The sequence below is a fragment of the Mustela putorius genome, unplaced genomic scaffold (assembly GCF_011764305.1).
Source record: "Mustela putorius furo isolate JIRA1106 unplaced genomic scaffold, ASM1176430v1.1 tig00003944_pilon_pilon_pilon, whole genome shotgun sequence".
In the NCBI taxonomy this organism is placed as follows: Eukaryota; Metazoa; Chordata; class Mammalia; order Carnivora; family Mustelidae; genus Mustela; species Mustela putorius.
The window spans coordinates 4,921,688-4,935,899 of NW_025422088.1; the positions used below are offsets into that span (position 1 = coordinate 4,921,688).

General features: G+C 39.8%; 1 protein-coding gene across 14 annotated transcripts in view; it reads right to left on the minus strand.

Annotated features, from left to right (window-relative positions):
* Nucleotides 1–14,212, minus strand: part of KDM4C (lysine demethylase 4C) — a 510,087-nt gene that overhangs the window by 108,279 nt on the left and 387,596 nt on the right. For all 14 annotated transcript variants that reach the window (XR_006603630.1, XR_006603631.1, XM_045069842.1 and 11 more), the window contains one exon: nt 2,098–2,283. Coding sequence is in view for 12 of the 14 variants with exons in the window: in XM_045069842.1 (XP_044925777.1) it covers nt 2,098–2,283 (186 nt within the window). In the remaining 2 variants the exon portion in view is untranslated. The remainder of the gene's footprint in view (nt 1–2,097; nt 2,284–14,212) is intronic.

Genomic DNA, 14,212 nt, shown 5'->3' on the forward strand with positions numbered 1-14,212 from the left:
GTAAAGCATATTCAATGCAATAGGGGCAATTCATGATGCTCTTAACCAACATTACCAGCGTTTGAATTCCTTCTGGTTAGTTGTCAAACATTTTGGGGAAGAAGCCACACTTAAAGTCCAACTGAAGAATAAGGGATAAGAAACAGCTACCAGGAATATATTTTGGAAATTCAGTATTCACAGTGCTTCCTGCTAGAGAACTTTACAAAGGCAATTTATGAACACTAAAATTTTACCTTTATAAGGAATAATTACCATTTAATATAAATTATATGATGATTCCCCATGTTTGACAAAGTGTACCAAACTTAAAGTACATCCATAGAGGAAAGTGAGTAGATGTTCTTTCATCATTTATGAAACAATTAGTAACATAAACTTGACTGAACCACACATCATAGTCAGGAGGAATGACATCCTGATTAGACACATGGATCTCTTTAATAACAACTTTAATATAATCATCAGCAACCACAGAGCTTTGGAATATTAAAATTAAGAATGTGTGATCCCAAGCAAAGCTTCAAATGAACACCTCTAGCTCCATTCAAGTCTGGGAGTTTGGAATTCAACAAACAATAGAGAATGGGCTGGAAAAGCATTTATATTCCAGCACCTGTTGCTCATTAACTGAATCCACTTGGGCAAGGAACTGAAACTTTTAATACTTAGGTTTCTTATCCGAGAAGCAGGGATAATACTAGTCATGTGGCCCAGTTCACAGAGAATTGTAGCACCAAAGCCAGCAACAGCAGCGGTAGTAAAACAGAGTATTAATACAACTTTCATTTTCTGAGGGCTTATTCTGTGGACTGAAAACAAGACAGTGAGATAGGCATGCCTTTGTTTGTAGACAAGGAAGTTGAGGCTCTGAGATTAGAACTTGCATAAGGTTGCACATGTGTTGCTGGCAAAGTCCAAGAGTGAACACAAACTACTCTGACTCAGGAGGTCATGATCTGGTTCACATCTCAAAATGCGTTCCCATGTGTCATCTAATGAGGTAATGCTATTGACCATACATTGTAAATGGCAAAGCACCACAGTAATGCAATGTGTTATTACTGTAATTTTTTAAAAAGTTGTTAAAATGTATTTTCTGCTGAATATATAATACTATTTTTAGCAAAAGCCCATTAATTCAAGACACTAAGGAAAAAGCATGAATGGATATGCAACTTGTCACCTAAAACATGGAAAGTAAAATAGATTTGACAGTTGGTGATGTCATCTCATACATTTGTGCATTTACATACAACTGAACAAAGTCCCAACCCACAAACATCAAGTATCTCCCAAGACACCAATGGAAATTGCTGGAATCATTAAAAAGTCAAGAGATTTGTTGTGTATGGTCATGGCTTCCCAAGCCCAGACTGACAACCTGGCAGGCTGCTCACAGGAGGTTATTAGACACATAGGACAAGTATGTTAGGCTGCAAATAGTCTGTGGCCAAGCCTCCCAGGGATAGCAAAGGGCAGAAAGTTAGCAAAACTGCCTCTTGATGGCAGCCAAAAACAATTACAGTGAACTGGAAAAGTAACAAAGGCATATCAACCATCTCCACACTGTCCTAATTTTTCTAAGCATTTAAAACAAATGAAAGATTCTGTTTGCCAATAACAGGTAAACTAATTTATAGTTAAATTTACATGTTATTTACTTGCAAACACCATTTGCCCAGAAAAAAGTTTGGTCCTGAGTGAAATAGAAGAGGCAGAAAAAAGTGACCTCTTCTACATTTCTGCTTTTCTGCAATTGTCCTCACTTAGCTTATCCCACCTCAGGCAGCAAGGCCCCAGATATTTGTGACCACTTGCCCCCTTCCCTTTACTGTGGTACTGCTCTTTGTTTCTTCTAGAAGAGATGAAATAAAACCCAAAGGCCAGAATGTACAGGTATGAGGATCAGGACACCGACGGGTCCTAGGCAAATACTAGTAAATAATAATGTACAATCCCTGCCCTCGAGGAACTAATAGCCAGGACACATTAACAATGAGTAACACTACCAAGAAAAGCATGCTAGCCCTGGGAAGTGTATAGGAGGGAACTCATATTCAGTCTTGGCATCAGGGAAGGAAGGGAGGGCCTTACCACATTTGGGTTGACCTTATGTCGGAAGCATGTGATGTTCACCACGTATGGCCAGTCATCAGGCTCCATTAGCACCCCAGCAGCATGAGCACATGTAACATGGAAGGAGGCTGGGCAGCGGCCATAGGAACACTGGATACAGGCTCCAGAGACCTTCTTAACCCGGTGTCTGCAGAAGATGCATTTCTGGAGGGTTAAAACAAAGAAGAACATCAGTTCAAGCTGTAACTCAGATGATTTCCACACTTCATAGAATAATAGCTATTAGAGAGGCAGAAAACTGATTACATCAAGAAGTCTGGACCCTTCTGGGGCCCTAGTGGTGAGAGCCACTTATATCTGTGACAATATAAGTTGTATATTTTTAATGAAACACACTGATATGGTCACATGCTACCAAACATATGTTGAAATACTTCCTATGGTTAGGAAAGCCCTTCTGCATATACTTCTCTGGACACAGTGAGGAAAGACCCCAAGGGTACTCCTGTATATCACTTGCAAATGCTCAAGTTGCTTTTTACCTCCTGCATGGCAGGACTTTTGGTACATCAAGAGATAGAATATGGGTTTGGAAGACAGGTACCTACTCTCCTAAATTAGATGAGGTCTTCAGAAATAACCACAGCACAGAGGTGGTCTTAGTTTTCTATTTACAAGGAACTGCAAGGTGTTAATGGTCCAGTGTGGAAACTAGGGGCTCAAGTGTTTAATAATACAAATCTGAACCCTTCATGACTGACATAAAAATGTGCTTCCCAAAGTGAGAAAATTGAAAATCACCCCAAAGGGCATAATTTTGTTGAGTAGCTATAGCTGACTATGCCTAGTAAAGAGAGAATGAAAATAAAGCAGCAATAATGATTACCACAATCTAAAAATTAAATTGCATACAATTAGCCCAAGACATTATCAATGTATTTGTTATGAAAGACAGGAAAAATAGAACAGCTTCACTAAATGTATAATTAGTGAATACTTGATAGTTAGAAAAATGGTTGTAGAACAACATAGGGTAGGTTCGGAAAGCAGAAGAAAGAGAATGATAAAAAGCTTGACTTTTCATTCCTAAGGATGAAAAACGTCTGCAATCTGATCAAATATTGGTGCGGCTGCTCTTCTTTTATAGGCACATTTTCTTTCCCGGGACAGCAAAGGTACTTAAACTCAATGCCTTTTGGGGATCATAATATTTTATCACGGACCTGTAAGAATCAATGTGAACTTAACTTCTAACTCTTCTTTGCCCTCATATCAGATCAACAACTTTAGTCTTATAGATTCTGCACCTTAACCTTGTCCTGATCTCTCCCTGCCCATCTATACCACCTGCCACTGCCTCTGCCTATGGTACCCAGCATAGTAATATCCTCCTAACTGGTCTTTATTTTATTCCATTTCTATTCATCTTCCCCAGGCCTGCCAGTATGATCTCTTTACAACATAAATCCAATGTCACCCCCTGTTTAAATGTCCTTCATTGGCCAGAGAGAAAGTGCTATGTGGAACCTGAATGAATAGTGGAATGAGTTATGCTTGGAGACAAGACAGGGAAGAAAGCCTTCAGTAAACACATGGCTGACTGGATCAAGATGGTGGACTTAGTCTGTGCTACAACTTTCTCAGCTCTAACCCCTACGTAAAGATAAAGGAGAATAAAAAAAGACAAGCTACCCACTGTTGGACAAGTCCATGGCCTATCCTGTCCCAGTCATCATCAGCAGGTGAGGTAATCCTATCTGATCCGAATCGGGAGTCCTATGATCTGACTCATCACTCATCAATAAGCCAAGCAGATTCTCATTTGGGCTGAGGACAGAAAAAGTGTACCCTGGATGCACAACTAAAGTACAATCAGATACTTAAAAAATCACAAACATTGGGGGCACCTGGGTGGTTCAGTGGGTTAAAGCCTCTGCCTTCGGCTCAAACCATGATCTCAAGGTCCTGGGATCAAGCCCTGCATCCGGCTCTCTGCTGCCAGGGAGCCTGCTTCCCCTTCTCTCTCTGTCTGCCTCTCAGCCTACTTGTGATCTCTGTCTGTCAAATAAGTAAATAAAATCTTAAAAAAAAGAAATCACAAACATTGGAGGGAAAACAAAAATAACTGAGAGATGCTATGATTCTCAGTAGAAGAATATCTGACCTAAGGAGTCAGGTAGGTGGAAGCACAAGATGAGTTAAAAAGAGGTACAGTATATGATATGATAGAGATTCCAAAATATATCCCATCAATTAGGAAAAAAGTAACAATTACATAGCTAAGAAATTTAAAAAGTCAAAAAGAAGATGTGCTGAATATTGGATTTCATCCTATTAAAGATCAAATTAGTAACTGGAAGATGGAACCTACAGATTGTCCAGAACACAGAAGAAAAAAGAAAACAGAAATGCTAAGCAATATGGACAAGAGATCCAGATGTTCTATTATCTTTCTAAAAGGCATCTTACAAGAATTAAAAAAGAGAAAATAACAAATTTTCCAGACCTGAAAAAAAGCCCAACAAGTAAGATTAGTTAAAAAAAAAAAAAAAATCACCTGGCAACATCTTAGACCTCGAAATAAAAAGAGAAAAATCCCAAAATCTTTCAGAGAAGAAAAGAGAAAAATCAGATTACCATCAGATCTCTAATGTGCAACAGTGAATGATAACAGACAATGAAACAATGTCTTCTGTTTCTGAAGGAAAATTAAATTTGGTCTATATTCAGCAGAATTATCATTCAAATGTGAGGGCAAACATAAAGACTTTTTTTTTTCTTTTTCATATACAAAGATACAAAGATGAGGAGTATATGTGAACTGAAGAGCAACCAAAATGCTAAATATGTAGATAAGTCTAAATGAATATCAACTTTATAAATAATAATAGTAATGTCTTTTGGGTTTCAAATATAGAGAATATGAACAAATAACAACTGAAGCACATAAGGAAGAAGTGGTAAAAGATGCTTAAAATGTTCTAAAGCTGTTGAACTGTCTGGGACAGGGGTAAAAGTATCAATTAACTAAGTGTGGAAAACAAAACAGAATAAGGAAAAATAATAAATTCCAACAAAGACAAGAAAGGAAGGAAATAGAAGCAGAACAAACAAGGAGCAAAGGGAAAGAACAGTGTAAGTTGGCAGAACTAAACCCAAATATGCCAGTATATTATGTATAAACAGACCAGGGATAGCAAACTTTTTCTTTTTCTTTTTTTTTTTTTAAAGATTTTATTTATTTATTTGACAGATTGACAGAGAGAAATCACAAGTAGATGGAGAGGCAGGCAGAGAGAGAGGAAGGGAAGCAGGCTCCCTGCTGAGCAGAGAGCCCGATGCGAGTCAATCCCAAGACCCTGAGATCATGACCTGAGCCGAAGGCAGTGGCTTAACCCACTGAGCCACCCAGGTTCCCCAGCAAACTTTTTCTTAAAGTGCCAGATAATGAGTATTTTAGGCTTGTATGGTATGGAGTCCCAGTTGCAACCACTCTCAACTCTCAACTCTGCCATTGTAGCACAAAAGCAGTCATAGATAATCTGAAAATAAAGACTGCTGTTGTGTTCCAATAAAACTTTATTTGTAACAGCGAGCACATACTTTAGTTTGCTGACGACTGCTATAGGCCATGGGCACACATTTGAAATTATGGGCACATATTTGAAGTTAGTATGATAGAATTAGTATTTAAGAATGATCACTCTAAATGATAAAGAACAAACTGAAGGTTGATGGAGGGAGGTGGCTGGGGGATGGACTAGATGGGTGATGGATATTAAGGAGGACACTTGTTATGATGAGCACTGGGTATTGTATGCAAGTGATGAATCACCAAATTCTACTCCAGACACCAATATTGCACTGTATGTTTATTACCTAAATTTAGACTAAAATAAAATGATCACTCTATCAGCAAGATAGATCAAGGTAGGAAAACAAACTGTCAGGAAGCCACGTAAATAGGGAGGCAAGGATGATGAAGAGAGTTGGATTATAGAAATAGCTATTGGAAGGAAGGTAGATTTTTAGTTTTTTATTCTTTTTTTTTAAAGATTTTATTTATTTATTCAACACAAAGAGAGAGATCACAAGTAGACAGAGAGGCAGGCAAAGAGAGAGGGGGAAGCAGGCTCCCCTGCTGTGCAGAGAGCCTGATGCAGGGCTCGATCCCAAGACCCTGAGATCATGACCTGAGCCGAAGGCAGAGGCTTAACCCACTGAGCCACCCAGGCGCCCCAAGTTTTTATTATTGTTGCCCTTTTTTTATAGAGATTTTATGCCTTCCTCTAAACAGAGCTGCTCACTTAAGATAGACAGACTTGCCTTCTGTGGGAAAGAACCTCTCTAGTAGTGGCCTTAGTGTGAAAATGGATGGGGGTAGGGGCAACACCAATTCCAGAGGGAGAGGGATAGTAGAGAACATGTGAAGAGAAAGATTATCAGGCATTTAAAAGCAGAAAGAGTTAAAGAGTTCAGAAAGATAGGGTCATTCTTCCTGCAATTCAAGAAAGTACTAGTGTCCAACTGGGAAGCGGATGAGGAGCCAGCTGGTGGATGACGGTTAATGAAGGCTTTGAAAAGTCAAACAAGGCAGCCTGGAGGACCATTACTTCTGGTATTTTAGAGGTGGGGCTGCCATCCAGGGAGGCCAGTGTGGCACAGCAGGAAAACGCTAGCACAGATAACACTAGATTGACTTTAAAGTGTCCTTTACCTCTGTGGTTTTCTAGGGAGGACACCTAGGGATATAACAGCTGCTCAGTCGATGTCTGCTCAAACTGAACACAAACAAGTAGATCAGGGTGAAGGTACAGACCTGCTCATGTTTCCTTAACAATTTAAAGAAAAAAAAAAAAAGGCCTTCATTATAGAACTATGCCACAGGAATATTAGAGCAGGTCAGAGTCACAGGGATTCCTGCTTAAAACACAGATTGCCCACCCCACCCCCAGAGTTTCAGTGTCCCTAGCTAGGGCCACTGAATTTGCATTTCTAATAAGTTCCCAGTGGTGCTGATACTGTTGATCCAGGGATCACACTTTGAGAACCAAGGGTTGAGGGTTAAAGAGTTAAAGGATGTTGATGCTTCTGAGAGCCTGTAGGCTAAGGCAATTCAGGAAGTACAATGATTTTTCATCTATTCTTCTGTGTCAAGGGCTGAGAGAATTCTCGGGCGAGTATGATTTATAGAGCACTATACTTTCTTGGGGGACTGGATTTCCATACTTATTCCAATGGCATAGGCCATTAAGGCTCCTAATGGATTGAGGAATTAATGAAGTATCTGGCAATGAGGCTTTGTGTATCATTAGATTCCTTGAGCACACAGCTTGGCAAAGGGCATCAAGAAATGATGAGCTGTGAAGGAGCTGGAAGTTCAAAGCACATCCCATCCCCCCTTTTTTTCTTTTAATATAATTGTAGTATGATTTTACTGCTGTTTTCACAATGTTATGATTCTTTTTCCTTCCATAAATAGGTAATTCCAAAATAGGCACAATGCTTTTTTTTTTTTAATATAATTTTTTATTTTTTATAAACATGTATTTTTATCCCCAGTGGTACAGGTCTGTGAATCACCAGGTTTACACACTTCACAGCACTCACCAAAGCACATACCCTCCCCAATGTCCATAATCCCACCCCCTTCTCCCAAACCCCCTCCCCCCAGCAACCCTCAGTTTGTTTTGTGAGATTAAGAGTCACTTATGGTTTGTCTCCCTCCCAATCCCATCTTCTTTCATTTATTCTTCTCGTACCCACAATGCTTTTTAATTAGTGTCATTTGAGAGGAAGATTCAGAAGGAGCAGAAAGAGGAGTAGATCGATACCAAGAGAAATCAGTTTACCCAGAGAGCTCAAGAGCAGCTGGGGAAGGAGGAGAAAGGGAACACAGGAAACTGAGATCCAACATGGACTGACACTACAGGGTTAGGCTGCTTTTGTGAGAGGCAGCAGTTAATATGCCAACTCATACCACTCACACCACACAACTGTCTGACCTCAGCCATCTAAGCATATTACAAATAGCTGACACTATGAAATGGTACAGTGAAACTCAATTTTGAATTCTCATGCATCAGCTTATTACGTTTAAGTCCTGTGTTTCCCCACCCTCCTCATGAAAAGTTATTTCTACACTTCAAGTTCAGAGCATTAAAATATATGGCTTTTGGTGTCAAGTGCGTTGAATTAAATCCTTATTTATGATATGTATCAGAAGCCATTTATCTCATTGCTTATTGTTTGGTGAGATTCACCCCGCAAAAAATGAGAAGCTAAGAAAAAGTCGACTAGCAGGATAAAGAGGAAAGGGCACAGGAATGAGCTCAGCCAGGCCAAGAGACAGAGCCAGCAGAGGTGGTAGGGATCAGATCAAAGGCTACCCTTACTCAAAACAAGGCTAGTCAGTCATTGTTGGCCCTGAGAAATGTTAAATAAGAAGCACAAAAGAACTCTAGAACTGGAAAAGCCACTGTAGTTCAGACATAAACTGACAAATTAACAAGTGACTCTTAAAAAGTACTATGTCGGGACGCCTGGGTGGCTCAGTTGATTAAGCAGCTGCCTTCGGCTCAGGTCATGATCCCAGCGTCCTGGGATCGAGTCCCACATCGGGCTCCTTGCTCCACAGGGAGCCTGCTTCTCCCTCTGCCTCTGCCTGCCATTCTGTCTGCCTGTGCTCGCTTTCGCTCGCTCTCTCTCTGACAAATAAATAAATAAAATCTTTAAAAAAAAAAAAAAGTACTATGTCTACAGCCCAGTCACACTTTTATTTTGTGACTGGGAAGCACTGGGAAGCACACCACTGGGAAGCTCATCAAATAGGAATCCTTCTGGAAGCACTTTTAATCCAGCCCCAGAACACTGACCACATATAGCAGGTGATCAATAACTACTTCCTGACTAAATGAATGACTGTTTCCTTATTATAGATCATATGTTAATTCATTCTTTCAGCCATTTCAATACCTATTAAATATCTTTCATATAATAGACATTTTGCAAAATGTGAAAGGAGATATAAAAATGGAAAAGATACTATCTGTGTATTCAACCAGATTAATCTGGCATATAAGAATAGCTGTAACAGGGGCACCTGGGTAGCTCAGTGGGTTAAAGCCTCTGCCTTCTGCTCAGGTCATGATCCCAGGGTCCTGGGATTGAGCCCCACATCTGGCTCTCTGCTCAGCAGGGAGACTGCTTCCCCCTCTCTCCCTCTGCCTGCTTGCGATCTCTGTCAAATAAATAAATAAAATCTTAAAAAAAAAAAAAAGAATAGCTGTAACAAAAGCTCTGCAGTGGTCATCACAATAATCAAGATGAAGTGCTATTGGATTTGGATGGAGAGAGGGCTGGAGAACCAAGGTGAGACCAACAGGTGTGCCTCAGCTGGTTACCTTCCTCCAACCTAGTTCCTTCCATCATTCTTCTACTGAGAAGGTCTCAAAGAGGAGCAAAAGAGGATGAACTTCAAGGGACACCCCATACAGAACAAGAAAGCAAGTATGATTCTGCTTGGATGGCTAAGATCATGTAGCGGCAGAGCTCAGGCAGGTGACCTGTGCAACTCTCTGAACTGAGGGCACAAGTCACTGAGTCCAGGCACCACTGGGTCATTTCCATCAGGCTGACTTCCGAAGTCAGAAGTTTTCTGTAATTTATTTCTTGGAGTTTAGAGGCAACGTGCTTCTGCACCAAGTCAGACACCACCTTGGAGTGTGCTGGGGACACGCTACACACTGGCTGAGCCTGCAGCGGCAAGGATATAGGTCTGCCAAATGGTTCAGAGAAACTGCTGGCAGGGTTTAGAGAACTTGGGAAGCTAGCAAGAGCAGGCAGATGCTTTGTACTCACCTTGGATGGACCAGCAGGGTTAGCCAGTGCACATGTGGTAGCATGAAGAAAGAGGAAGGACAGCCTACAACAGATGTAACAAAGCTCAGAAGGTGGAAAACATGAGGCAAAATTGAGTGAAGAAGTGTGAGCAAACTAAAGAATAACAGGCTAGATGGTGAGATTTCAGAAGGTCTTGGGTGGTCCCTGACACAAATCTCACCTTCACTTGCCAAGATGAGAGACTGACAAAGGCTTAATAGTGGTGACTAATTTTTAGATGGAAACAGAACTGCTATTTTATTACAATTTTCTGAGTGACTTAGGTTTAAACCTCAGGCAACCAAGCAATTCTCCCCAGCAGCCCTCCCAGAATATCAGAATAACCCTGCGCGCTTATTGTTCAGGCATGGCTCTTTCCTTGTCCATCTTCTGCTCCTCCAGGAGTTGGACGAATTCTACTGATCTTGTTATCAAAGGTACCTCACACAGCATACACAGTTTCTGGGGAGTACCCTGACCAAACACCACACTTCTCCTGACTTCCCTACATATATTTCATTGTAGTTGGAAGCATGGACTGGGAAGTCAGACAGATCTGATTTTGAATGCTAGCTTGGCACAGGTACAACACAAGGGCAAGTCACAGGAGGAGAAGGGGGTCTGAAAAAACAAAAGTGGAGAGAAGGTCCTGGGGGAAACAGGCTAACCTCGGAACGCTTCTGCCTTCCTTTCCTACCCTCCTTCAACAGAAAACAGAACTTCCCCTCTGAACTTACTTCCTGGGCTGCGCAGAAAACCCAAACATAAAAGCATCATTTGCAAATAAATTAAATGCAATATCACAATCTCCTGAAAGAGGCACTTCACTGATAGTATAGAGGAGCATTTGCTGAGTCACAAAATAGGCAATGTTATCTATGCTGAGAAAAATCAATCACTTATCATTTCTACTTCTCTAACAGCCTGTTTGGGTTCCGTCCTTCATTTCAAGTTTATTTCAAATTTAAAGGGCAAAAGGGGCATACAATTACAGCATACAGAGAGCTTTAGAACAAATCTTATTCTGAATACTTATTAAGTGTCCCTAAATATCTTTTAGCTGATGGGCGGGAAAAGCAAGCCTCCTAAATCACAAAATAAACATTCTCTAAATACTTTTGTATTTGCATTTTTATTTCTTTTTATGTTAATATTAAAGACCACCTGTTTCCTAGAGGAAATTTCAATTTTTGAAATTATTGTTTATAAGAGATCAAGCAGAAATTCTTACTTTCCCTGAACTCAAAATTACTGAATTATTTAACTTAAAATTTTTTAAAAGGCGCGCTGTCCTTTTGGTAGGAGCAGGCCCTGCTGAAGTCACTGATACGTGCTCTCTACCCTCCTGAAAGAAACCCAGATTTATAAAGTTAGTTATAACATAGGTGGATTTCTAAACTCTCTGAATTAATGACCGAAGTGGCAGTATTTTAATCATTTAATTCTCAGTATTGAATTTAAAAAGAAACGTAATTTTCCTGTTTCACAAGATTTTGGAAGGTTAGCTCACAAAGCTTCCCATCGCTCCAAGGACAGCCCCCCCCCACCCCAAGAAACTTTATTTATTATGAGTATCAGATATGATTTGGTACTGACATTATCAAATCAAGGACTATAAAACATTTTCTATTTATTTCTGGCCTTGAGCGTGAAGGCCTAAAGATATTTGACCGAAAATTAAATAAGACAAAGGCAGAGACTAATTATCCTTAGCAGTATTTGTCAAAGGCTGCAGTGTTGCTTTGTTTGATGTTTTTTTAGAGACGTGTATATGGTTTCTTCAATCTCTGTTTTCTATGTATTCACTGAAATTGCATTCATTGGTGAGGTCTGCGATGGAACAATAAAAACTAATCTTCAATGAGGGAACTGGGTCCCACAAATCAGGTTCTAAGTACCTCTTTCTTATCCAACTTCCCACATGAGGTTTTTAACAGTTTAAATGAACATTTATATACACTCCTGCTGCATATACTTATTTCGTTAATGTATAACGAAAATAACAGATAATGTATAACGAAAATAAATAACACTTATTTGAGTGGTTGGGAAAAAGAAACATATAGAAGCCTCATCATTCTTCTTTAAGGGCTATACAAGGTGCTGTGCTGGGACATGCTTCCTGTTCTGAGCACCCAAGGCTCTGGCATACATCTGACCCTTATTAGAGACTGTCACCCATGAAGTATTCTATCTGTGGCCTGCTCCAAACTCTTTGCCTCTTGTCTTTCAATTACACCAGTCTTAGACCACACTGAGAAAATTTATGCTTAAGTTAAAATACCCCAGGCGGGCGCCTGGGTGGCTCAGTGGGTTAAGCCGCTGCCTTCGGCTCAGGTCATGATCTCAGGGTCCTGGGATCGAGTCCCGCATCGGGCTCTCTGCTCAGCAGGGAGCCTGCTTCCCTCTCTCTCTCTCTCTCTGCCTGCCTCTCCATCTACTTGTGATTTCTCTCTGTCAAATAAATAAATAAAATCTTTAAAAAAAAAAAAAAATAATAAATAAATAAATAAATAAAATACCCCAGGCAACATGTCTCCAAACAACCCTGAGGAGGCAACGATGAAAAGTTATAAAGTCAATGAATGCAGGGCAGATGTGTCCCGGTGACCTTTCAGAGGAAGAACCTCTCCAGCAGGACAACCATGGTCCTGAAAAGAGCAGATTCAAGGTGTGAACACAGACTGTCCAGTGCAGAGCCCATCCTGTCTTCTGTAGCCCCATAACCCACTGCCTTGCTCTGTTCAGGTTTCTACAATGGTTGCTTCAGGAGAAAAATCACCTAACAGTAAATTTGAGGCTTTGTCTTCTAGAATAGACAGATTTGGGATTTCTAATCTCAAGTGGCCCGTAAGGTCACTTAGAAATTCTTTTTATCTTTCCCAGTTTAGGAGGTGGACAAAAGGCAGCTAAATAGGCTCTCATCAAGGGTCTGGGACTGAATCCTAATGCTGCCCCCAATGTGGCTCTGCATTTGGGTTACCAATCAGGGATATTGCTTCTGGATTATTTAGGTAGAGTTCCTTTGAGGGATAGTAAATGATCTATTTGTGGGTAATTTCTCCAAACTTAGTTGCTACATTGGGCAAATAAAAACAACAAAAGCAACTATTCCTCATGATGGTGTTCTCAAAGTTAACGGAAATAACATATATAAAAAGTTTTGCACAGTACCTGAGACATAGTGAGAATTAAGCAATGTGTCCCATTTGTTCCCAAACCTTACCTCTCTCCAACCCCAGCCCAAGTCCTCACATTCTAAAGACAACTGAACCTCTTCATTCACCCAGACAACAGGGACCATCGGGCATAACATTCCTCAACTCTCCTGCCTTCCCTTTCATCTTTGGATCCAAAATTCCAAAATATTTACATTCACAATTACTCAAAAATCAAGTAACTATGACTTTGTCTCATTTTGTTATGTAATATATTGGCAGTAAAGCACGTTACCATACCACGAGTTAATTTTAAAACTATTTCAGTAAGTGTACTTTAGTATTATTGTGTCCTATATAATCCCGTGTATTTTGTTTTAAATACTTAAAAACAATTTTCTAAAAAGAGATCCATAAGCTCTACCAAAAACTGCCAAAGGAGCCCATGGAACTCCTGACACAAAACAATTAAAAATGTATACAATCACTATGAACACAGTGATTACAACCATTCACACAAATGAACAGAATTTCAATGAATAAGCAAAAATGACGAAGGCTAGTTCTGACTCTGAAATGATAGGAGAGGAAAAAATAGCTCTAAAGATATTATGGTTCCTATCCTATCCTTTTTTTGTCATTATTATAAAAACAAAACAAAAACCTTAAAAAAGAAAAAGAAAACTGCAGGATTCCACAAACCTAAACATGATATTCGTCATTTTTGCTTATTCACCTTGTACTACCCTCAGTTTCCCTGTCGTTGCAACTAGCTATGAACAGGTCATAAGAAAGGTGTAGCTGCAACAGGGGAGTAAGTCAATTCCAAACATGCAGATATTCTTCATGAAAATGACAATACCTTAATCTACATTGTGTACAATGTTTTTCTTTTGTGAAAAATTAGGTGACCAACCTTAAACAGATATTAGACCAGCCAAGCAATGAAATCTACAGCCAAAGGGTTAGAACATTAACTTCTTGCTAGGCCACTCTTAGTTATCCTTGGCATGACTCTTATAATAAGCATTTTATTCTCCTTCCATCTCTTAATGGATTTCTCAATATTTAAAAATTCCATTTTTGTGAGAACC